Genomic DNA, 26,495 nt, shown 5'->3' with positions numbered 1-26,495 from the left:
CCGTTTGGAAATCTGCAGTTTTTTATCTGGAGATTCCCAAGCCTTTTCACATAACTCATTTAGCTCATGTGAAGGGGGAAAGGTCACCTCCTGCCTTTTTTCCCCATACATATGAACCCTCTTGTCAGGGACTGGGGTTTCCTCTGTGATGTGCAACACATCCTTCATTGCTATAATCATATAACGGATGGCTTTAGCCAATTTAGGCTGTAACTTTGCATCATCATAATCGACACTGGAGTCAGAATCCATGTCGGTATCTGTGTCAACAATTTGGGATAGTGGGCGCTTCTGAGACCCTGACGGCCTCTGCGACATAGGATCAGGCATGGGCTGAGACCCCGACTGTCCTGAGGTTTCAACTTTATCCAACCTTTTATGCAAGGAATTAACATTATCATTTAAAACCTTCCACATATCCATCCAATCAGGTGTCGGCGCCGTCGGCGGAGACACCACATTCATTTGCTCCCGCTCTGTTTCCACATAGCCTTCCTCGTCAAACATGTCGACACAAGCGTACCGACACAGCACACACACAGGGGATGCTCTTTTTTGAAGACAGTTCCCCTACAAGGCCCTTTGGAGAGACAGAGAGAGAGTATGCCATCACACAGCCCAGCGCTATATGTCCCAGGAATCACACAGTAACTTAGTGTTAACACAGTAGCTGCTGTATATTATGTTTTTGCGCCTAATTTATGTGCCCCCCCTCTCTTTTTACCCTCTTCTACCGTGAATCTGCAGGGGAGAGCCTGGGGAGCTTCCTCTCAGCGGAGCTGTGGAGAAAAAATGGCGCTGATGAGTGCTGAGGAAGAAGCCCCGCCCCCTCAGCGGCGGGCTTCTGTCCCGCGTTTCTGTATAATATTATGGCGGGGGCTCATACATATATACAGTGCCCAACTGTATATATGTCCAACTTTTGCCAAGAGGTCCTAATTGCTGCCCAGGGCGCCCCCCCTGCGCCCTGTACCCTACAGTGACCGGAGTATGTGGGTGTAGTGTGGGAGCAATGGCGCACAGCTGCAGTGCTGTGCGCTACCTCAGTGAAGACTGGAGTCTTCTGCCGCCGATTTTGAAGTCTTCTTCTTTCACCCGGCTTCTGTCTTCCGGCTCTGCGAGGGGGACGGTGGCGCGGCTCCGGGATCGGACGACAAAGGGTGAGATCCTGTGTACGATTCCTCTGGAGCTAATGGTGTCCAGTAGCCTAAGAAGCAGGACCTATCTTCAGAGAGTAGGGCTGCTTCTCACCCCTCAGTCCCACGATGCAGGGAGCCTGTTGCCAGCAGATCTCCCTGAAAATAAAAAACCTAACAAAATACTTTCTTATAGCAAGCTCAGGAGAGCTCACTAAACAGTACCCAGCTCGTCCGGGCACAGAATCAAACTGAGGTCTGGAGGAGGGACATAGAGGGAGGAGCCAGAGCACACCAGAATCTAAATTCTTTCTTAAAGTGCCCTGTCTCCTGCGGAGCCCGTCTATTCCCCATGGTCCTTACGGAGTCCCCAGCATCCACTAGGACGTTAGAGAAAAATAATTTATTCCATTTTGGAATAAGGCTGTAACATAACAAAATATGGAAAAAGTGAAGCGCTGTTAATACTTCCCGGATGCACTCAGTACAATACTCCTACATCATTACACTCAGTCAGACCTGTCCCTGTATTACACTCAGTCAGACCGGTCCCTGTATTATACTGCAGTATACATAATACAATATTCCTATATATTAGTCCCTAACAATTTCTAACCCCGTCCATGGTATGATTCAGGTCGGAGGGCAAATAAGATAACACTGCTATGTCTTTAAATTTAGTGACGTCTGCATTTTTAAAGGAGAGGTGAGGGCGGGATCTGTCAGTGACGCGCTGGTTGCCATAGAAACAGGACGGCATCACCGGGAAAAGCGGAAGACTTGGCACCGGCTAATGTTACCTGTGGCCTGGGGTAATCACCCTTCTCTCCCGATATCTTCCTTGCTGGGGCAATATCCTCTCTGTCGCGACTTGCCATACACCCTTGCGGTTGGGTCAATGATCCATGTTTAACGGATCGTCTTAATTCCCCCTATACGGTGCTGATGTAATTGCTATCTGGCCTTATACTCTGCTACCCACAGTGAGGGTTAATTATGTCCCAATACCTTCCTGCCCTGGATAGGGGTACTTATACTTACCCACCTCTCACAGTATCGTAGTGCACAGGACAGGGGCAAAATTACCCATCTTTCCCAGTATCTCCCTGCCCAGGATTGGGATAATTATGTCCCAATGCCTCTCTGTTTAGGATTGGGGTACTTACCCACCTCTCCCAATGCCTCCCTGACCAGGACTGGGGTAATTACACATCACTCCTAATATCTCACCAGTCCCCATCCAGTATTGGGGCAATTACACATCTATCCCAATATCTCCCCATCCAGTACTGGGGCAATTACATATTTATCCTAATATCTCCCCATCCAGTACTGGGACAATTACACATCTATCCCAATATCTCCCCATCCAGTACTGGGGCAATTACATATTTATCCTAATATCTCCCCATCCAGTACTGGGACCATTACACATCTATCCCAATATTTCCTTGTCCGGTACTGGGGCAATTACACATCTATCCCAATATCTCTCCCCATTCAGTACTGGGGCAATTACACATCTATCCCAATATCTCCCCATCCAGTACTGGGGCAATTACATATTTATCCTAATATCTCCCCATCCAGTACTGGGACCATTACACATCTATCCCAATATTTCCTTGTCCGGTGCTGGGGCAATTACAACTCTATCCCAATATCTCCCCATTCAGTACTGGGGCAATTACACATCTATCCCAATATCTCCCCATCCAGTACTGGGGCAATTACACATATATCTCAGTATCTCCCCATCCTGTACTGGGGCAATTACACATCTATCCCAATATCTCCCCATCCAGTACTGGAGCAATTACACATCTATCCCAGTATCTTCCCATCCAGGACTGGGGCAATTACACATCTATCCCAATATCTCCCCATCCAGTACTGGGGCAATTACACATCTATCCCAATATCTCCCCATCCAGTACTGGGGCAATTACACATCTATCCCAGTATCTCCCCATCCAGGACTGGGGAAATTACACATCGTTCCCAATATCCTATATGGTTAATGGAATAGTTTCCCATGTCCAGGAAAGGGTAATTACCCAACGTAACCATTCCCCACTACCCTGGACTGGTGTATTTACCATATTTTTACAGTTCCTCCTTGCCCAGATCTGGGGTAATTTAATCTCCTAATACCTAGTATTTACTCATATTTCCCAATATCTCCCTCTTCAGGACTGAAGAAATACATTTCTTTCCCAATATCTCGCTACCCAAACCTGGGGTAATTACCCATCTTTCTGAATATGTCCATGCACAGTACTAGGGTCATTACTAATCTTTGCCAATGCATCACTGCCAAAGGCTGGGGTTATTACCGATCCTTATTGTCATTCATAGGATATATATACATAAATACGCCTCTTTCTTCCTTCCATCTTACAGTGTTCCCATTGATTGTACAGAGTGTAAATGTATCATAGGAGTTGTAGTGTTACATGAAGACAATATAAATTTGCCCTTATTGTACCGTAGGGGGTGGTGGACACAAGCGGCCTGATCGTGGAGACCCCTCTGTCTATACAAGATGTTACCAGGCTCCATTCAGATGTCAGGGGAGACGCTCTCTGGGGCAGAGGTAAAAGGAGTGTGCGAGGGGCTGGCAGAGGGCACCGTACGTCTCCTGTCGCTGCGTGGATGCCTTCTTTCAGACAAGGACTTTGCCCGCCTTTGTCATGGGGTGTCACAGTCTCCCTCCTTGGTGCAACTGAATCTTAATTTAGGAGTGGTGTCCAGTGCTACTCGGGTCCAGCAGCTGGCGCAGGGTCTGCAGAGTAACCGGTCACTACAGTCCCTCTTGTGAGTATTTTGCTGCAGGTGAGTGCGAGAAGAGTAACTCAGCACTGTTATATATCTATCTGTCCTTCCTGCAGCCTCCACGGGAATCCCCTGACAGACACAGGATTGTCCCTGCTTACCCCGGCGTTGGCTGTACACCCCTCACTGGTGTCACTCGATCTCGGGGACTGCTTACTGGGTGATGAAGGGATACGTTTGATCTGTGGCCTCCTCCCCCCTGATGGGGCTAAGCCAGGTGAGAGGTTCATCTGTCCAGAGTATTAGGTAAAGCCTGTCTGCTATCTCCGTGTTCTTCTGGTTTTCCGGAATGGGCTGTGGGAATCGTCTATCCATCTGCACTGGGCTGTGGGAGTTGTCTGTCTCTACTGGGCTTTGAGATTTGTCCGTCTGTATAAGGCTATGGGAGATGTCTGTCCATTTATGCTGGGCTTTGGGAGCTGTCTACGTGTACCGGGCTGTGGGAGTTGCCTGTCTGTACCGGGCTGTGGGTGCTGTATGTCCATCTGTACTGGGCTGTGTGAGTTGTCTGTCTGTACTAGGCTGTGGGTGCTGTCTGTCCATCTATGTTGGTTTGTGGGAGTTGCTTGTATGTACTTGGCTGTGGGAGTTCCTGTCAGTACTGAGCTGTGAGAATTATCCATCTGTACTGGGCTCTGGGAGTCCATCTATACTGGGCTGTTCAATTTGTCTGTTCCTCTATAGTGAGCTGTTGGAGATGTTTGTTTGTTTGTCTGTCTGTTTGTACTGTGGGAGTTGTCTGTCTGTACAAAGCAGTGGGAGATGTCTGTCTATATATACCGGGCTCTGTGAGTTGCCTGTCTGTACTAGGCTGTGGGAGTTGTCTGTCTATTTATGGGGGTTTGTGGGATTTGCTTGTCTATACCAGGCTGTGAAAGTTGCCTGTCTGTACCAGGCTGTGAAAGTTGCCTGTCTGTACCAGGCTGTGAAAGTTGCCTGTCTGTATTGGGCTGTTGGAGCTGTCTGTCTGTCCCAGGCTGAGGAAGTTGTCTTGTCTGTACCAGGCTGTGAGAGTTGCCTGTCTGTACCAGGCTGTGGGCGTTGCCTGTCTGTGCCAGGTTGTGGGAGTTGCCTGTCTGTACCAGGTTGTGGGAGTTGTCTGTCTGTCCCGGGCTGAGGAAGTTGTCTTGTCTGTACCAGGCTGTGAGAGTTGCCTGTCTGTACCAGGCTGTGGGCGTTGCCTGTCTGTGCCAGGTTGTGGGAGTTGCCTGTCTGTACCAGGCTGTGGGAGTTGCCTGTCTGTCCCGGGCTGTGGGAGTTGCCTGTCTGTATCTGGTTGTTGGAGTTGTCTGTCCATCTATACTGGGCTGTGTGAGTTGTCTGTCTGTACCAGGCTGTGGGTAGGCTGTGGGAGTTGTCTGTCTATCTATGGTGGTTTGTGGGAGTTACCTGTCTGTACTTGGCTGTGGAAGTTATTGTGAGAATTGTCAATCTGTACTGGGCACTAGGAGTCCATCTATACTTGGCTGTGCAATTTGTCTGTCCATCTATAGTGAGCTATTGGAGATGTTTGTTTGTTTGTTTGTTTGTCTGTACTGTGGGAGTTGTCTGTACCAAGCAGTGGGAGATGTCTGTTCACCTATACTGGGCTTTGAGAGTTGTCTGTCCACCTATACTGGGCTTTAGGCGTTGTCTGTCTATCTGTATTGGGCTTTGGGAGTTGTCTGTTCATCGGTATTGTGCTTTGGGAGTTGTCTGTATGAATTGGGCTGTGGGTGGTGGTTGTCTTTTTGTTAGTGAGTGTTGGGTGCTGGTGGCTTGTAAGCATGTCTGCTCTCATCCAGGTGCATTAGTAATTGTTCATCCTAAATGCCCAAGCTGTTCTATTCAGTTCCCCTTTTAATGTTGCAGGAAGTATTGGTGATTGGTAAAGGCCATGTAGCAATTCTCCAATAGACAATACATCTATCACCAGAATGGGCACACACATGGCTGAGAGAATAAATGCCCAGGACAGCGGACGGCCTAATAAGAGAATCTAGTCTCCGGTGAGGTCCAGTGTAAGACGGTATTTGGGCCTCGATTTCTAACTGCACACATTGCCCATGTTCACGTAGTTGAGCAATTTTTTTTGTAGCTGCACATGTGCAAAAATTTTGCGGCGCATGCGTTACCCAAAGTATACGCACAAAGGTGCAGCTGCGATAGGACCAGACGGTATCAGAAATGTTCTGATAGTGATAGTGAAAGTGATGGGCGTTCCTGGGCGATGATCGAGAAGTGGCTAGAATTGTGCGCAAAAATGGTCCATTCATTGGGCGTGGGAGTGTTGCAGGTGTGTCAGTGATAGCAGCTGCATACACAGGCGCACAGCCGCAGGCATAGAAGGCTATGGTCAGATGGAGTAACTGCACCTGCCATAAGGCTAATACAAGTTTCAATGGTGCGACGGAAGATGGTGTCTAAGGACGCGCCAATCAGTATTACAATGTTCATCTCAGTCCTTGCACATTGTACCGCACAGGTGTACACAAGAGGAGGAGCGATATTTGCATAAAGTTGCATAAAGTTGCAGACAGCCAACCACCAATAGATGCTGCTGCCTGTGCTTCTGCGCCCACCTCCGGCCTTTAGTTTCTACAGCAGGATTCAGAACTATAAGAGATTGGGCTCTGGAGGTAGAGGAAGACATCCAGCCGGAGATTCGGATGGAACTGCTTTTCCAACCTGTGTCCATTATAATGATGATTTTATTTGTTATGTTCCAGCAAAATGCCTGACCTCCAGCAGCCAAGATTATGATGCTGTCAGGAACCCTGTGAGGTAATGCATGGCCTGCAGATATCTCTGTAATTAATACACGTGGTTATTCGAACACCACCTGGCACAAAGATGAGCTGTGCAGAGAGAATTAGTTCAAAGGGCAGCAACTGCCACCAGGACCAACCGGATTACTGCATCGTAGGATGACCTTTGTAGACCCGGGGGGCAAACAGATTACTCCGATAGAGAATGAGCTGTGCAGGGATGAGCTATTGGAATGGAACCATCGCTGGAGAATTTTTACAGTGTTGTTCATATAAAATAACAAGTATACCGACAGTTGGATAGTCTACCTGATAAAGGTGGTTCTTCAAGATAGTCCAGAGCCTGAAGAAGTCCTTCATGTCACTGCCATCCATACTCCAGGACAGTAAGCTAGATAGAGAGGTAGATATTGGGGGTGATTCCAAGTTGTTCGCTCGCTAGCTGCTTTTAGCAGCATTGCACACGCTAAGCCGCCGCCCTCTGGGAGTGTATCTTAGCATAGCAGAATTGCGAACGAAAGATTCGCAGAATAGCAAAAGAAATTTCTTAGCAGTTTCTGAGTAGCTCGAGACTTACCCACAAATAGCGATCAGCTCAGGCCGTTTCGTTCCTGGTTTGACGTCACAAACACGCCCAGCGTTCGGCCAGACACTCCTGCGTTCTTCCCTGACACGCCTGCGTTTTTCCGCACACTCCCAGAAAACGGCCAGTTTCCGCCCAGAAACACCCACTTCCTGTCAATCACACTACGATCACTTCAACGATGAAAAATCTTCGTTCGGGCGTGAGTAAATCTACTAAGTTTTATGGTAAAATACTAACCGCATGCGCACTGCGAACCATGCGCATGCGCATTTTTGCCTTAATCGCTCCGTTGCGAAAATCGGCAACGAGCGAACAACTTGGAATGACCCCCTTTGTATCCTTCCTCAGCAGCCACATGATCAGAGGTCAGTAGAGGATGAAGCAGAACAGCAGTCATTTATTCTTTGGACAGTTGGCAGCAGATTTGGTGCCAGTGGAAATTGTTTGCTCAGAACCCATGTATAACTTCTGAAGATCTGCTTAGACTCTGTTGATCCCTTTCCCCCATAGAATGAGTAGGGCTGAGAATCAAAGATAAAAACAACGAAAGTGGGCGCTAGTTTGCTAGTTGTGAGACACTTCGTGACCACAATTAAAGACACTTATCACGGACTGCTGCTCCTCACTTTGAGGAGCTGAACCTCAAAAAATGATATGATCTAAATAAAGCAGGAGGGGGAGCGCTGTCCGTGAGAGTATCAATAAATTCAATATTTATTATAATATACACAATGTATACATTTCACAATACATATGAAAAAAGTTAAAAGGTAAATGGAAAAATAAAAGAATAAAAATAAATATAAAATCACACTATCCTGAGCCGATCAGTGGTCTGCAGACCCTGAATTAAAAGTCAAAACAATTTGTATCCATTTGGTAATTTAGAGAAGGAACAGGTTTTGTATCCAAATAGCTGAAGTCTCCTCATTCATTAACACCAACAATTCCTTAGACACTTTTCAAAACACAATGGCCCTCATTCCGAGTTCTTCGCTCGTTATTTCTCTGATGTCCTAGTGGATGCTGGGAACTCCGTAAGGACCATGGGGAATAGCGGCTCCGCAGGAGACTGGGCACAACTAAGAAAGATTTAGGACTACCTGGTGTGCACTGGCTCCTCCCTCTATGCCCCTCCTCCAGACCTCAGTTAGAATTTTGTGCCCGGCCGAGCTGGATGCACACTAGGGGCTCTCCTGAGCTCTTAGAAAAGAAAGTATAATTAGTTTTTTTATTTTCAGTGAGATCTGCTGGCAACAGACGAGGGACTGAGGGGAGAAGAAGCGAACCTACCTGCTTGCAGCTAGCTTGGGCTTCTTAGGCTACTGGACACCATTAGCTCCAGAGGGATCGAACACAGGCCCAGCCTCGGTCGTCCGGTCCCGGAGCCGCGCCGCCGTCCCCCTTGCAGAGCCAGAAGCAAGAAGAACGTCCAGGAAATCGGCGGCTGAAGACTCTGGTCTTCATTAAGGTAGCGCACAGCACTGCAGCTGTGCGCCATTGCTCCCCATGCACACCACACACTCCGGTCACTGATGGGTGCAGGGCGCTGGGGGGGGGGGGGGGGGGCGCCCTGGGCTGCAATAAGAGTACCTTAGCTGGCAAATAAACACATAATATAGTCAGTAAGACTATATATGTGTAAAATCCCCTGCCACAAATATCCTGAATAAAGCGGGAGAAGTCCGCCGTGAAGGGGGCGGAGCTATCTCCCTCAGCACACTGGCGCCATTTCCTCTCACAGCTCCGCTGGAAGGACGCTCCCAAGGCTTTCCCCTGCAGTTTCCAGGCTCAATAGGGTAAAAAAAGAGAGGGGGGGCACTAAATTTAGGCGCAAACTGTGTATTATAGCAGCTATAGGGGAAAAATCACTGTGTGTAGTGTGTATCCCTGCATTATATAGCGCTCTGGTGTGTGCTGGCATACTCTCTCTCTGTCTCCCCAAAGGACTTTGTGGGGTCCTGTCCTCAGTCAGAGCATTCCCTGTGTGTGTGCGGTGTGTCGGTACGGCTGTGTCGACATGTTTGATGAGGAGGCTTATGTGGAGGCAGAGCAGGTGCCGATAAATGTGATGTCACCCCCTGCGGGGCCGACACCTGAATGGATGGACATGTGGAAGGAATTACGCGACAGTGTCAACTCCTTACATAAAAGGTTTGCCGACATAACAGATGTGGGACAGCCGGCTTCTCTGCCCGTGCCTGACCAGGCGTCTCAAAAGCCATCACGGGCTCTAAAACGCCCACTACCTCAGATGGCAGACACAGATGTCGACACGGATACTGACTCCAGTGTCGACGACGATGAGACTAGTGTACATTCCAATAGAGCCACTCGTTATATGATTACGGCAATGAAAAATGTGTTGCACATTTCTGATATTACCCCAGGTACCACAAAAAAGGGTATTATGTTTGGGGAGAAAAAGCTACTAGTGGTTTTTCCCCCATCTGATGAATTAAATGAAGTGTGTGAAGAAGCGTGGGCTTCCCCCGATAAGAAACTGGTAATTTCTAAAAAGTTACTAATGGCGTACCCTTTCCCGCCAGAGGACAGGTCACGTTGGGAGACATCCCCTAGGGTGGATAAAGCGCTCACACGTCTGTCAAAAAAGGTGGCACTACCGTCTCCGGACACGGCCGCCCTAAAGGAGCCTGCGGATAGAAAGCAGGAGGTTATCCTGAAGTCTGTATATACACACTCAGGAATTATACTGAGACCGGCTGTTGCTTCAGCATGGATGTGCAGTGCTGCAGCTGCGTGGTCAGATTCCATGTCGGAAAACATTGATACCCTAGACAGGGACACTATATTGCTAACCGTAGAGCATATTAAAGACGCTGTCTTATACATGAGAGATGCACAGAGGGATATTTGCCGGCTGGCATCTAAAATAAACGCAATGTCCATTTCTGCCAGGAGAGGATTGTGGACTCGGCAGTGGACAGGAGATGCAGATTCTAAAAGGCACATGGAAGTTTTGCCTTACAAAGGTGAGGAGTTGTTTGGGGATGGTCTCTCGGACCTCGTTTCCACAGCGACAGCTGGGAAGTCAGCATTTTTACCCCATGTTCCCTCACAGCCAAAGAAAGCACCGTATTATCAGGTACAGTCCTTTCGGCCCCAGAAAGGCAAGCGGGTTAGAGGCGCGTCCTTTCTGCCCAGAGGCAGAGGTAGAGGGAAAAAAGCTGCAACATACAGCCAGTTCCCAGGAACAAAAGTCCTGCCCCGCTTCCTCTAAGTCCACCGCATGACGCTGGGGCTCCACAGGCGGAGCCAGGTACGGTGGGGGCCCGTCTCAAGAACTTCAGCGACCAGTGGGCTCGCTCACGGGTGGATCCCTGGATTCTACAAGTAGTATCTCAGGGGTACAAGCTGGAATTCGAGACGTCTCCCCCTCGCCGTTTCCTCAAATCTGCCTTGCCGACAGCTCCCCCGGACAGGGAGGCAGTGCTGGAGGCGATTCACAAGCTGTATTCTCAGCAGGTGATAATCAAGGTACCCCTCCTTCAACAAGGACGGGGTTACTATTCCACAATGTTTGTGGTACCGAAACCGGACGGTTCGGTGAGACCCATTTTAAATTTAAAATCCTTGAACACTTATATAAGAAGGTTCAAGTTCAAGATGGAATCGCTCAGGGTGGTGATTGCAAGCCTGGACGAGGGGGATTACCTGGTATCACTGGACATCAAGGATGCTTACCTGCATGTCCCCATTTACCCTCCTCACCAGGAGTACCTCAGATTTGTGGTACAGGACTGTCATTACCAATTCCAGACATTGCCGTTTGGTCTGTCCACGGCACCGAGGGTGTTTACCAAGGTAATGGCCGAAATGATGATACTCCTTCGGAAAAAGGGAGTTTTAATTATCCCGTACTTGGACGATCTCCTTATAAAGGCGAGGTCCAGGGAACAGTTGTTGATCGGAGTAGCACTAGCTCGGGAAGTGCTACAACAGCACGGCTGGATCCTGAATATTCCAAAGTCGCAGCTGGTTCCTACAACGCGTCTGCTGTTCCTGGGGATAGTTCTGGACACAGAACAGAAAAAGGTGTTTCTCCCGGAGGAGAAGGCCAAGGAGTTGTCATCTCTAGTCAGAGACCTCCTAAAACCAAAACAGGTGTCGGTGCACCACTGCACGCGAGTCCTGGGAAAGATGGTGGCTTCTTACGAAGCGATTCCATTCAGAAGGTTCCATGCAAGGATCTTTCAGTGGGATCTGTTGGACAAGTGGTCCGGATCGCATCTTCAGATGCATCGGCTGATAACCCTGTCTCCAAGGACCAGGGTGTCGCTGTTGTGGTGGCTGCAGAGTGCTCATCTTCTAGAGGGCCGCAGGTTCGGCATACAGGACTGGGTCCTGGTGACCACGGATGCCAGCCTTCGAGGTTGGGGGGCAGTCACACAGGGAAGAAACTTCCAAGGACTATGGACAAGTCAGGAGACTTCCCTACACATAAATATTCTGGAACTAAGGGCCATTTACAATGCCCTAAGTCAGGCAAGACCCCTGCTTCAACACCAGCCGGTGCTGATCCAGTCAGACAACATCACGGCGGTCGCCCATGTAAACCGTCAGGGCGGCACAAGAAGCAGGATGGCGATGGCAGAAGCCACAAGGATTCTCCGATGGGCGGAAAATCATGTGTTAGCACTGTCAGCAGTGTTCATTCCGGGAGTGGACAACTGGGAAGCAGACTTCCTCAGCAGGCACGACCTCCACCCGGGAGAGTGGGGACTTCATCCAGAAGTCTTCCAAATGATTGTACACCGTTGGGAAAGGCCACAGGTGGACATGATGGCGTCCCGCCTCAACAAAAAGCTAAAAAGATATTGCGCCAGGTCAAGGGACTCTCAGGCGATAGCTGTGGACGCTCTAGTGACACCGTGGGTGTACCAGTCGGTTTATGTGTTCCCTCCTCTGCCTCTCATACCCAAGGTACTGAGAATAATAAGAAGGAGAGGAGTAAGAACTATACTTGTGGTTCCGGATTGGCCAAGAAGAGCTTGGTACCCAGAACTTCAAGAAATGATCTCAGAGGACCCATGGCCTCTGCCGCTCAGACAGGACCTGCTGCAGCAGGGACCCTGTCTGTTTCAAGACTTACCGCGACTGCGTTTGACGGCATGGCGGTTGAACGCCGGATCCTGAAGGAAAAGGGCATTCCGGAGGAAGTCATTCCTACGCTGATTAAAGCTAGGAAAGAAGTGACCGCAAACCATTATCACCGCATTTGGCGAAAATATGTTGCGTGGTGTGAGGCCAGGAAGGCCCCAACGGAGGAATTTCAGCTGGGCCGTTTTCTGCACTTCCTACAGTCAGGGGTGACTATGGGCCTCAAATTAGGTTCCATTAAGGTCCAGATTTCGGTTCTGTCGATTTTCTTCCACAAAGAACTGGCTTCACTGCCTGAAGTTCAGACGTTTGTTAAAGGAGTGCTGCATATTCAGCCCCCTTTTGTGCCTCCAGTGGCACCTTGGGATCTCAACGTGGTGTTGGATTTCCTTAAGTCACATTGGTTTGAGCCACTTAAAACCGTGGAATTAAAATATCTCACGTGGAAAGTGGTCATGCTGTTGGCCTTGGCTTCGGCCAGGCGTGTGTCAGAATTGGCGGCTTTGTCATGTAAAAGCCCTTACCTGATTTTCCATATGGATAGGGCGGAATTGAGGACTCGTCCCCAATTTCTTCCTAAGGCGGTGTCAGCTTTTCATTTGAACCAACCTATTGTGGTGCCTGCGGCTACTAAGGACTTGGAGGATTCCAAGTTGCTGGACGTAGTCAGGGCCCTGAAAATCTATGTTTCCAGGACGGCTGGAGTCAGGAAAACTGACTCGCTATTTATCCTGTATGCGCCCAACAAGCTGGGTGCTCCTGCTTCAAAGCAGTCTATTGCTCGCTGGATCTGTAGTACGATTCAACTTGCGCATTCTGCGGCTGGACTGCCGCATCCTACATCTGTAAAAGCCCATTCCACGAGGAAAGTGGGCTCTTCTTGGGTGGCTGCCCGAGGGGTCTCGGCTTTACAACTTTGCCGAGCTGCTACTTGGTCAGGTTCAAACACGTTTGCTAAATTCTACAAGTTTGATACCCTGGCTAAGGAGGACCTTGAGTTTGCTCATTCGGTGCTGCAGAGTCATCCGCACTCTCCCGCCCGTTTGGGAGCTTTGGTATAATCCCCATGGTCCTTACGGAGTTCCCAGCATCCACTAGGACGTCAGAGAAAATAAGAATTTACTCACCGGTAATTCTATTTCTCGTAGTCCATAGTGGATGCTGGGCGCCCATCCCAAGTGCGGATTGTCTGCAATACTTGTATATAGTTATTGCCTAACTAAAGGGTTATTGTTTGGAGCCATCTGTTGTGAGGCTCAGTTGTTATTCATACTGTTAACTGGGTATAGTATCACGAGTTGTACGGTGTGATTGGTGTGGCTGGTATGAGTCTTACCCGGGATTCAAAATCCTTTCCTTATTGTGTCAGCTCTTCCGGGCACAGTTTCCTAACTGAGGTCTGGAGGAGGGGCATAGAGGGAGGAGCCATTGCACACCAGGTAGTCCTAAATCTTTCTTAGTTGTACCCAGTCTCCTGCGGAGCCGCTATTCCCCATGGTCCTTACGGAGTTCCCAGCATCCACTACGGACTACGAGAAATAGAATTACCGGTGAGTAAATTCTTATTTTTCCTTCGCATCGGTGCGATTTTCCGCTAACTGCGCATGCGCAATGTTCGCACTGCGGCTGCGCCAAGTAAATTTGCTTAGAAGTTTGGTATTTTACTCACGGCATTACGAGTTTTTTTGTTCGTTCTGCTGATCGTAGTGTGATTGACAGGAAGTGGGTGTTTCTGGGCGGAAACTGGCCGTGTTATGGGAGTGTGTGAAAAAACGCTGCCGTTTCTGGGAAAAACGCGGGAGTGGCTGGAGAAACGGGGGAGTGTCTGGGCGAACCCTGGGTGTGTTTGTGACGTCAAACCAGGAACGACAAGCACTGAACTGATCGCAGTGGCAGAGTAAGTCTCGAGCTACTCAGAAACTGCAAAGAAAAATCTTTTCGCAAAATTGCGAATACTTAGTTCGCAATTCTGCTAAGCTAAGATTCACTCCCAGAGGGCGGCGGCTTAGCGTGTGCACTGCTGCGAAAATCGGCTAGCGAGCGAACAACTCGGAATGAGGTCCAATAGTTCCACACAGCGCTAGATGATTAATGCAGGGTTAATTGTTAGTAGTCTCTTGTGCATTAGATGTTAAGAGAGCATCCCGTTTAGTATTAAGTCACCGTCAGTTAAAATGTATAAAGCTCCACAGTATTACAACCAATTGCTTGAAGACAGTGGTGCTAGTAGTGGTACTGATAGTAAAAATGGGCGTGATCACGTGTCATGAGGGGGCGTGGTCACACAAAACTAGGGGAGTGTCTACAAGACAATAGGGGCATGGCCACATTATGCCACACACTGTAATGCCCCTTACACATTATGCCAAACACTGTAATGTCCATTACACATTATACCACACACTGTAATGCTTATTACACATTATTACGCCACGCTGCGTAATGCTTATTACACATTATGCCACGCACCGTAATGCTTATTACACATTATGCAACACACCGTAATGCCTATTACATATTATGCCACACACATTTATAACACTGAAACCATTTTATGTCCCACACATAAAAATGCCCCTTATAAATTATGCCCCAGTGGTGGGCTGGTGGTACTGAGTACCACCACCATATTTCTTAATGGTACTCATTACCACCCCGTACCACCCCACTTTCAGCACTGGTTGGAGACCACTGACTTGAAACAAATGTAACAGGCAACTTGATGCAAAGCTGGGACGTGTGTGTAAGAAACTCGTCCAGCTGAAGTCCACTGACAAGCAACGGTCTATTGAGTGGACATGCTTACCAGAGCCTCTAATCTGAGTGGTCCGTATGGTCTATCCTCCTGTTGCTGGCGCCGGCTGACCATGCACATTAGGAGCGGTGACCGGAGATGCCGGAGCTAAGCGCTGTGGATCGGTCTGCAGACGTCAAAGAAAGAGGCGGTACTTAACATGTTTCTCAGCCTCTGGACTGTTTCCTCAGAAGATCTGAGAATCAGCTACATCTGCCTATTATGAAGTTCCATACCCTAAGAAGAAAGGCATATTTCTCTGACGTTCTAGTGGATGCTGGGTACTCCGTAAGGACCATGGGGTATAGACGGGCTCCGCAGGAGACTGGGCACTCTTAAAAGAAAGATTAGGTACTATATCTGGTGTGCACTGGCTCCTCCCTCTATGCCCCTCCTCCAGACCTCAGTTAGTATCTGTGCCCGGCCAGAGCTGGATGCACCCTAGGGGCTCTCCTGAGCTTCCTAGAAAAGAAAGTATTTGTTAGGTTTTTTATTTTCAGTGAGATCTGCTGGCAACAGACTCACTGCTACGTGGGACTGAGGGGAGAGAAGCGAACCTACCTGCTTGCAGCTAGCTTGGGCTTCTAAGGCTACTGGACACCATTAGCTCCAGAGGGATCGAACACAGGCCCAGTCCTCGGTCGTCCGGTCCCGGAGCCGCGCCGCCGTCCCCCTTGCAGAGCCAGAAGAACGAAGAGAAGTTGAAAATCGGCGGCTGAAGACTCCGGTCTTCATTAAGGTAGCGCACAGCACTGCAGCTGTGCGCCATTGCTCCCTTAGCACACCACACACTCCGGTCACTGATGGGTGCAGGGCGCTGGGGGGGGGGGGGGGGGGCGCCCTGGGCAGCAATTAGATTACCTTACTTGGCGAAAAGCACATAATACAGTCTGATAAACTGTATATGTGCATTAACCCCCGCCATTAAAGTACATAAAAGGAAAGAAGCCCGCCGCTGAGGGGGCCGGGCCTTCTTACTCAGCACACCGGCGCCATTTTCTCTTCACAGCTCAGCTGGAAGGAAGCTCCCCAGGCTCTCCCCTGCAGTATCCTGGTACACAAAGGGTAAAAAAGAGAGGGGGGGCACATAAATTTAGGCGCAAAACTGTGTATATAAGCTGCTATAGGGAAAAAAATCACTCAGTATAGTGTACATCCCTGTATTATATAGCGCTGTGGTGTGTGCTGGCATACTCTCTCTCTCTGTCTCCCCAAAGGGCCTGGTGGGGGAACTGTCTTCAAATAGAGCATCCCCTGTGTGTGTGGTGTGTCGGTACGCGTGTGTCGACATGTCTGAGGTAAAAGGCTCCTCTAAGGAGGTGATAGAGCGGATATGTGTGTGGGAGGGTGTCTCTGTCGACAACGCCGACACCTGTTTGGATATGTGTAAGTGCTGAGGTAAAATTATTGCACAAAAGGTTAGGGAACAGAAAGGAAATCTACCCTGGTCTGTCCCTATGTCACAGAGTCCTTCAGAGTCTCTCTATGTTCACTATCCAAAATAACAAAGTATCGACACGGAGTTTAACTCCACTGTCGACTACGATAATGCAAAGTTACAGCCAAGAGGGCTAAAAGATATTCAATATATGATTATTGGAATAAAAGATGATTTGCATATCACTGATGACTCATCTGTCCCTGACACAAGAGTACACATGTTAAGGGGAAGAATGCTGAGGTAAATTTCCCTCCTCTCATGAGGAAAAAAAGCGGGAATCTCCAGACAAGAGACGGCAGCTTCCCACAAGAGAATTCTCAGGCTGTATCCTTTCACCACTAGGGCCAGGATGTGTTGAGAATCTTCCCCTTGGGTGTCCTGTTTGCACTAGCTATTCTCAGGGATCCTGCAGATAGTGTGCACATTCTAGTATACTACCCAGACCGGTGATTGTGTCGGCATGGGTTTATAGCGCTGTGGCAGCGTGGACAGGTACCTTATCAGCAGAGATTGAGACACTAGTATGCATATAAATATTTTAAGATGCTGTCTTAAGTGATAGATATATAATTATAAAGCATGCCCAAAGGGACATGAGTATACTGGGTCCTAGAGACAAAAGCTATGTCGATTTCTGCTTGACGTGTCCTGTAGAATATACATTGGACAGATGATGCCGACTTAAGAGGCATATGGAAGGCTGAGGATTGTGTGGAGAAAGGTTCTCGGGCCTGGTCTCCACAGCTATAGCTGGTGATTCTGATATTTTGCCTTATATTCCTGCATAGCCTAGGAAAGCACGACATTATTAAATGCAGTTTTTCGAATAAAGAAACAAGAAAGTCTGAGGTGCGTCCTTTCTTGTCAGAGCCGGGGGCAGAGGAAAGAAGCTGTACAACACAGCTAGTCCCCAGGAACAGAATCCTCCCCGGCCTCTACAAAAATCCACCGCATGTCGCTGGGGCTCCACAGGCGGAGCTAGGCCCGGTGGGGACACGCCTTCGTAAGTTCAGCCACAAGTGGGTTCACTCCCTGTTAGATCCCTGGGCAATAGAAATTGTATCGCAGGGATACAGGCTGGACTGTGAGAAGATGCCCCCTCACCGAGGACCCGGCGGGCTTCCCCCCAAGAGAGGGAGCCAGTGTTAACTGCAATTCGTAAATTGTATCTTCGACAGGTGGTGGTCAAGGGTCCCCTCCTTCAACAAGAGGGTGTTATTATTCGACCATGTTATAATCCCGAAACCAGACGGTTCGGTTAGACCCATATTGTATTAAAATCCCTGAACATATACCTGAAAAGGTTCAGGTTCAAGATGGAATCACTAAGAGCGGTCATTGCAAGCCTGAAATGAATCGGGACATAAGGGATGCATACCTTCGTGTCCCCATTTATCCACCTCATCAGGCGTACCTCAGAATTGCGGTACGGGATTGTCATTACCAATTTCACCAAGGTAATGGCGGATATGATGGTGTTCCTGCGGAAGCAAGGTGTCACTATTATCACATACTTGGATGATCTCCTCATAAAAGCGAGATCAAGAGAGCAGTTGCTGGACAGCGTATCACCTTCTCTGGAAGTGAAACGGCAACACAACTGGATTCTATATATTCCGAAGTCGCAGTTGGTTCCTACAGCTCATCTGCCTCGCCTAGGCATGATCCTAGACACAGACCAGAAGAGGGTTTATCTCCCGATAGAGAGAGCTCAGGAGCTCATGACACTGGTCAGGAATCCATTGAAAACCAAAACAGGTGTCAGTGCATCACTGCACTCGAGTCCTGGGAAGGATGATGGCCTCATACGAGGCCATCCCCTTCGGCTGGTTCCATGCAAGGACAATGGAACTTACTGGACAAGTGGTCCGGATCACATCTTCAGATGCATCGGTTAATCACCCTATCCACCAGGGCCAGGGTGTCTCTCCTGTGGTGGCTGCGGAGTGCTCACCTTCTCGAGGGCCGCAGATTCGGCATTCAGGACTGGGTCCTGGTGACCACGGATGCAAGCCTCCAAGGGTGGGGGGCAGTTACACAGGGAAGAAAATTCCAAGGTTTGTGGTCAAGCCAACAGACTTGCCTTCACATCAATATCCTGGAACTAAGGGCCATATACAACGCCCTAAGTCAAGCGGAGTTCCTGCTTCGCGACCAACCGGTTCTGATCCAGTCAGACCGCAGGGGCTCATGTAAACCGCCAGGGCGGCACAAGGAGCAGGGTGGCGAAGATAGAAGCCACCAGAATTCTTCGCTGGGCGGAGAATCAAGTAAGCGCACTGTCAGCAGTGTTCGTTCCGGGAGTGGACACGACCTCTACCCGGGAAAGTGGTGACTTCATCAGGAAGTCTTCACGCAGTTTTGCAAATTGATGGAAACTGCCTCAGATGGACTACATGGCGTCCCACCTCAATAAAAAAGGTTTTACGCTGGGTCAAGGGACTCTCAGGCGATAGCTGTGGTCGCACTAGTAACACCGTGGGTGTTCCAGTCGGTCTATATATTCCCTCCTCTTCCTCTCAGACCCAAGGGCTGAGAATTGTAATAAACGGAGGAGTGTGAACAATGGGGGTCATTCCGAGTTGTTCGCTCGCAAGCTGCTTTTAGCAGCTTTGCACACGCTAAGCCGCCGCCTACTGGGAGTGAATCTTAGCATAGTAAAATTGCGAACGAAAGATTCGCAATATTGCGATAAGACATCTGTGCAGTTTCTGAGTAACTCGAGACTTACTCGGCATCTGCGATCAGTTCAGTGCTTGTCGTTCCTGGTTTGACGTCACAAACACACCCAGCATTCGCCCAGACACTCCTCCGTTTCTCCAGCCACTCCCGCGTTTTTCCCAGAAACGGTAGCGTTTTTTCGCACACACCCATAAAACGGCCAGTTTCCGCCCAGAAACACCCACTTCCTGTCAATCACATTTCGATCACCAGAACGAAGAAAAAACCGTGAATAAAATTCCTAACTGCATAGCAAATTTACTTGGCGCAGTCGCAGTGCGGACATTGCGCATGCGCACTAAGCGGAAAATCGCTGCGATGCGAAGAAATTTACCGAGCGAACAACTCGGAATGACCCCCAATATTCTTTGCTCCGGATTGGCCAAGAAGGACTCGGTACCCGGAACTGCAAGAAATGCTCTCAGAGGACCCATGGCCTCTGCCTTCTCAGTCAGGACATGTTGCAACAGGGACCCTGTCTGATCCAAGACTTACCGCAGCTGCGTTGGACGGCATGGCGGTTGAACGCCGGATCCTAGCGGAAAAGGGCGTTCCGGATGCAGTTATTCCTACGCTGATAAAGGCTAGGAAAGACGTGACAGCAAGACTTTTTCACTGTATATGGCGAAAATAGGTTGCTTGGTGTGTGGCCGGGAAGGCCCTACAGAGGAATTCCAGGGGGGTCGATTCCTGCACTTCCTACAGTCAGGAGTGACTATGGGCCTAAAATTAGGATCCATAAAGGCCAAGATTTCGGCCCTATCCCTTTTTCTCTCAAAAAGAACTGGCTTCACTGCCTGAAGTTCGGACGTTGTACAGGGGTGCTGCATATTCAGCCCCTTTTGTGCCTCCAGTGGCACCTTGGGATCTTAACGTGTGTTGGATTCCTAAAATCCCACTGCTTTGAGCCACTTAAGACCGTGGAGCTAAAATGTCTCACGTGGAAAGTGGTCATGCTTTTGGCCTTAGCTTGGACTAGGCGTGTGTCAGAATTGGCGGCTTTGTCATGTAAAAGCCCATATCTGATCTTCCATATGGAAAGGGCAGAATGGAGGACTCGTCCCCAATTTCTCCCTAAGGTGGTATCATCGTTTCATTTGAACCAACCTATTGTGGTGCCTGCGGCTACTAGGGACTTGGAGGATTCCAAGTTGCTGGACGTAGTCCGGGCCCTGAAACTTTATGTTTCCAGGACGGCTAGAGTCAGAAAAACTGACTCGCTATTTATCCTGCATGCACCCAACAAGCTGGGTGCTCCTGCTTCAAAGCAGACTATTGCTCGCTGGATCTGTAGCACGATTCAGCTTGCACATTCTGCGGCTGGACTGCCGCATCCTAAATTAGTAAAAGCCCATTCCACGAGGAAGGGGGCTCTTCTTGGGCGGCTGCCCGAAGGGTCTCGGCTTTACAACTTTGCCGAGCTGCTACTTGGTCGGGTTCAAACACTTTTGCAAAATTCTACAAGTTTGATACCCTGGCTGAGGAGGACCTTGAGTTTGCTCATTCGGTGCTGCAGAGTCATCCGCACTCTACCGCCCGTTTGGGAGCTTTGGTATAATCCCCATGGTCCTTACGGAGTACCCAGCATCCACTAGGACGTCAGAGAAAATAAGAATTTACTCACCGGTAATTCTATTTCTCGTAGTCCGTAGTGGATGCTGGGAGCACGTCCCAAGTGCGGACTCTCTGCAATACATGTATATAGTTATTGCTTAACTAAAGGGTTATTGTATGAGCCATCTGTTGAGAGAGGCTCAGTTATTGTTCATACTGTTAACTGGGTATAGTTATCACGAGTTGTACGGTGTGATTGGTGTGGCTGGTATGAGTCTTACCCTGGATTCCAAATCCTTTCCTAGTAATGTCAGCTCTTCCGGGCACAGTTTCCCTAACTGAGGTCTGGAGGAGGGGCATAGAGGGAGGAGCCAGTGCACACCAGATATAGTACCTAATCTTTCTTTTAAGAGTGCCCAGTCTCCTGCGGAGCCCGTCTATACCCCATGGTCCTTACGGAGTTCCCAGCGTCCACTACGGACTACGAGAAATAGAATTACCGGTGAGTAAATTCTTATTTATGCTATACCGTGCCCGGACTCTAGACTCCTGGAAGCAATATCAGTGTGTCTTCTAGTGAGGCACTTCCACGGAGATCTAGATGCCATATAAAGAGGGGTAATCAACATGCGGCCCTCCAGCTGCTAGGGGACTACACATGCCAGAATGCCCTGACACAGCTTTGCTATTAAGGCATGATAAATCTGTCGCTGGGCAGGCCAGGATCTGTAATTCCACAGCATGCTGAATACCCTTGCCCTATAATAATAATCTTCCTCTCTGCTACTGATCCCTCTTCCTGTACATCAGCCATCCATAGAGTGCAGGAGAAGACCCGAATGGCCAAACCAGTCTGCCCATGATAATCATGGGTATAGTATGTTATGCCGACTGTCGGGCTCCCGGCGGCCAGCATACCATTGCTGGAATCCCGACCACCGGCATACCGACAGCTGGGCGAGCGCAAATGAGCCCCTTGCGGGCACGGTGGTGCACTACGCATGCTACGCTATGCTATCTATTCTCCCTCCAGGGGGTTGTGGACCCCCAAGAGGGAGAAAAGCTGTCGGTATGCCGGCGGTCGGGATTCCGGCGCCGGTATGCTGGTCATTGGGAGCCAGGCCGCCGGCAAACTGAAGACCACCCAATAATCACAGACCCTATTTCATATGCTGCTTAAGAGGCCTGACTGCAAGATACTCTGGATGTCCCTGCTTTTGCTTGTCCCAGTAGCAGACCCGTTCCAGCCTCCATCAGCAGATTGTTGTCTCCCAAGGCTCTTACCTTTCCCTTTATTATGGTGATAGGCAGGGGTTAAAGTGAGCCGTAACGGGGCGGAACTGCATTCCGTCAGTTCCACTTGGAGACGGAACGCAGTTCCGCCTCCCCCGGCTCACCTAACCCGATGTCCCGGGTTAGGTGAGCCGGGTGTCCTGTTATCAGCGGCGCCCGGCTCTCCCCGCACAGCGGCAGCCGGAGGCAGGAGCTCAGTACTGAGCTCCTGCCTCCGGCTCTGTCAGTACGCGCTATGGGAGAGACGTCATGACGCCTCTCCCATAGTGCCGAGGAGCAGGCGCCAAGAGAGGACTGCGGCGGGAGCGGGGCTTGGTAAGTATGGTGCCTCTCTCTCCCCCCCCCCCCTCCCATATGTGCACTACTAGCGGCGCTGTTATTGGGGGGGGGGTCTATACTACTGGGGGCAAACTACTGGGGGGCTATACTACAGAGGGGCCAAACTACTGGGGGGGCTATACTACAGAGGGGCAAACTACTGGGGGGCTATACTACAGAGGGGCAAACTACTGGGGGGCTATACTACAGAGGGGCCAAACTACTGGGGGGGCTATACTACAGAGGGGCAAACTACTGGGGGGCTATACTACAGAGGGGAAAACTACTGGGGGGCTATACTACAGAGGGGCAAACTACTGGGGGGCTATACTACAGAGGGGCAAACTACTGGGGGGCTATACTACAGAGGGGCAAACTACTGGGGGGCTATACTACAGAGGGGCAAACTACTGGGGGCTTTACTACTGGGGCAAACTACTGGGGGGCTATACTACAGAGGGGCAAATTACTGGGGTCTATACTACAGAGGGGAAAACTACTGGGGGGCTATACTACAGAGGGGCAAACTACTGGGGGGCTATATTACAGAGGGGCAAACAACTGGGGGGCTATACTGCAGAGGCAAACTACTGGGGGCTTTACTATTGGGGCAAACGACTGGGGGGCTATACTACAGAGGCAAACTACTGGGGGCTTTACTACTGGGGCAAACTACAGAGGGGCAAACTACTGGGGGGCTTTAATACTGGGGACAAACTACGAAGGGGCAAACTACTGGGGGGCTTTACTACTGGGGGCATTACTACAAGGGGGCAAACTACAGGGGGGCTGGGGCAAACTACTGGGGGCATTACTAATGGGGCTAAACTACATGGGGCAAAACTACTGGGGCCATTACCACTGGGAGGCTAAACTAAAGGGGGGGGGGAGTAAATTACTGGGGTCATAACTGCAGGGGCATTACCAGTGGGGGCATGACTACTGGGGCTAAACTACAGGGGGCTAAACGACTGGGGGCATTACTACAGGCAACATTACTACTGGGGGCAATACTACACAGGGGCATTACCATTAAGGGCATTACTGGTGGGGTGCACTGCTAATGAGGGCATTGTAAAGGGGACACTTCATAAGGGGCACCACTCTTGGGGACATAAGGGGCACTACTATTGCGGGTATTGCATAAGGGGCATTGCATAAGGGGCACTACTATTGCGGGTATTGCATAAGGGGCATTGCATAAGGGGCACTACTATTGCGGGTATTGCATAAGGGGCACTACTACTGTGGGCATAGTATAAGGGGTGCTACTGCTGTGGGCATTACTGTATGGGCTGACAAAGAAGCTGAGCTCCTGGTCCGCCCTCCGTCGCTCCGCCCCTACCATCGCCGCCGCACTGGGAGCCCTGGTTCCAGACTCCCAGCTGCAGCGGATCTGGGACCAGGCTGGCTTTATTATCCCTGCCGCTGCATCGTGCTCCTGTGACCGCGGCGCTACTAGTTCAAATCTGTAGCTGATTGGCTGCCTGTCCGCAGCAGTTTTGAAATATTAGCACCGTGGTCACAGAAGCTCGATGCGGCGGCAGGGATAATAAAGCCAGCCTGGTTCCCGATCCACTGCAGCCGCCCTCAACCTCCTCTGCCGCCCCACCCTCGGACCTCTGCACGCCCACAGCCTTTTCCTCCGCACTATCTCCAAGGCCCACAGCCTTCTCCACTCCACGCCTACCACAGCCTACTCATCCACAGCACCGCAGACCACCGCCGCTGCTAAACAGATAATCTTACCCTGCTGCCTTTCTCTCTCCCTAGTCCCTACTGTATTCCCTTGCTGTCACTCTCCATGTCCCTGCTGTCACTTTGCATGTCCCTGCTGTCATTTTCCATGTCCCTGCTGTCACTTTGCATGTCCCTGCTGTCACTCTCCCTGTCACTCTGTCACTCTATAATGTGAATTTCGGCTCATTCTGTATGCAATAATGTGAATGGCGGCTCATACCGTGTGCTATAATGTGAATTTCGGCTCATACCGTGTGCTATAATGTGAATTTCGGCTCATACCGTGTGCTATAATGTGAATTTCGGCTCATACCGTGTGCTGTAATGTGAATTTCGGCTCATACCGTGTGCTATAATGTGAATTTCGGCTTATACTGTGTGGTGTAATGTGAATTTGGCTCATACTGTGTGGTGTAATGTGAATCTCGGCTCATACTGTGTGGTATAATGTGAATTTCGGCTCATACTGTGTGCTATAATGTGAAAGGGGTCCTGTTATTGTGGTGTATAAGGGGTATATGGTGTGGTAAACTACACTGAAGGGCACACCCCCTTTTGCGTGGCCATGCCCCCTTTTCAGGAGCGCGCACGCCATCGGCGCGCACATAATTACAACCTTCACTTTTCCATACCCCCACTTCAAAATTTACACTTGGGTGCTACTACTGTGGGCATTATTACTATTGTGTGACCACGCCCCTTTCTTTTTGAGACCACACCCCCTTTTTGCCGCGCGCGCAATACCTTTATTACATGGGCGCCGTGGGGAGGGGGGTGAGTTCCACCACCTCTCTAGGACCACTTTAAGCACTGGTGATAGGCTCCATTGGTTCCCTGCCTTGGAGATCAGTGGATCCTGAAATGGACAGTGAGAGAGAATGATGAATTGATGGCTGTTGGTGTGTTTGGATTGTGATCCTGTGATCCCTTTGAGCTGTATCTCTGGGCTGGCAAATCACCTCCTGCTTACCTTCTTTGCCTCCTCCCAAATATACACCCTCACAGTGGAGCTTTCTGTCCTACACCTAGTGCAAGCCCGGCTCCCTCTTGCTCTGTGTGGTCAGGACACGTGGCTTTTTAGGATTAATCAGACAAGAGATTCTTCTTCCAGGACAGAAGATCTGAAAATGATTCCCACCAGTGAAGCTACTAAAGATATAACCAGTGTCAGTGTATTATGGGCCCAGCTGCTTGTGTCCTGAGACAGGGACTTCTGCCTTGATGGGACTTTTGGCTTGTATAAATCTCTGTCAGGATGCCTAATAAGAAATTACATAAAATCACCTTTATTATGTATGGCACAACGGTTTTGCTTTATTAAGTCAACAGTGATTGTGTAAACCTTCATAATGAACGTCGACTATATGGCGGCAGACCGGCAGAGAATGCCTTAGCCAATACTGTAATGTTTCTATGTATTTGGGGCAGGAAGAAGAGTCAGGAAAACCTGAGTTGTCCATTGTTCTGCAGTATCATATATATATATATATATATATATGACAAGAATTACTCTCCCACTGCGCTATTTCAAATAAAACACTAAAATTAATTAATTATATGGCTGCCTGTGTCCTCTAAGTTCCCTGTTAGGAGGAACTAAATGTGTGAAAATATGAAACGAAATAGAGGAGATGGCGCCAAGGGAGTTATATCAACGCCCTACCTAAAAACGGACCCTTACAGTACTCTCCGGATAAATTACGTCAGATAACAAATACTAACATAAAAATGTATTAAAACAACATATAAACCCGACACAAATGTTCATAAGTATACAGAGTTGATACATTTACATTTGTCGCACAATTTGAACAATCAGTTTGTAGTGATGAGGAAAAAGCGTAGATATATCACTACGATTTCCTCCTTCTCCTTATTGTAGATTCGGAGGTAACATCAGATAATAGATAGATAAATAACCCAACGCGTTTCGTCTTGTTCCAAGACTTCATCAGGGGTAAAATCTCTTCATTTCAGAACATATTGTCAGCACATAAAAGGTCATTCAAAGATGTATGAACAACGTTTCAATATTTCAATGGGACTTGATTGATACAGCGAGGACCATACCTCATATATCATCAGCTTGAGTCTGACATTCAGATATTCGAATATGGGGAAGATTCATATGTGTATAGAATCTAACTGGTTCGCAAGCATAAGGAACCTCGTCGGTCAGCAGCTTGAACCTGACACTCAGAGACTCAGG

At 49.3% G+C, this 26,495-nt stretch overlaps 1 protein-coding gene across 2 annotated transcripts in view; it reads left to right on the top strand.

Moving 5' to 3' along the window:
- Nucleotides 1-1,854: 1,854 nt before the first annotated feature.
- The window catches only part of LRRC73 (leucine rich repeat containing 73), an 88,218-nt gene continuing 63,577 nt past the window's right edge, over nt 1,855-26,495 (top strand). For both annotated transcript variants that reach the window (XM_063918787.1, XM_063918786.1), the window contains exons 1-3: nt 1,855-1,948; nt 3,630-3,953; nt 4,028-4,188. In XM_063918787.1, coding sequence (XP_063774857.1) covers nt 3,682-3,953; nt 4,028-4,188 — 433 coding nt within the window. In that variant the 5' untranslated portion in view covers nt 1,855-1,948; nt 3,630-3,681. The remainder of the gene's footprint in view (nt 1,949-3,629; nt 3,954-4,027; nt 4,189-26,495) is intronic.

The sequence above is a fragment of the Pseudophryne corroboree genome, chromosome 4 (assembly GCF_028390025.1).
Source record: "Pseudophryne corroboree isolate aPseCor3 chromosome 4, aPseCor3.hap2, whole genome shotgun sequence".
NCBI lineage: Eukaryota > Metazoa > Chordata > Amphibia > Anura > Myobatrachidae > Pseudophryne > Pseudophryne corroboree.
Note: the sequence above shows the minus strand (reverse complement) of the source record. Positions and strands in the feature narration are given on the sequence as shown.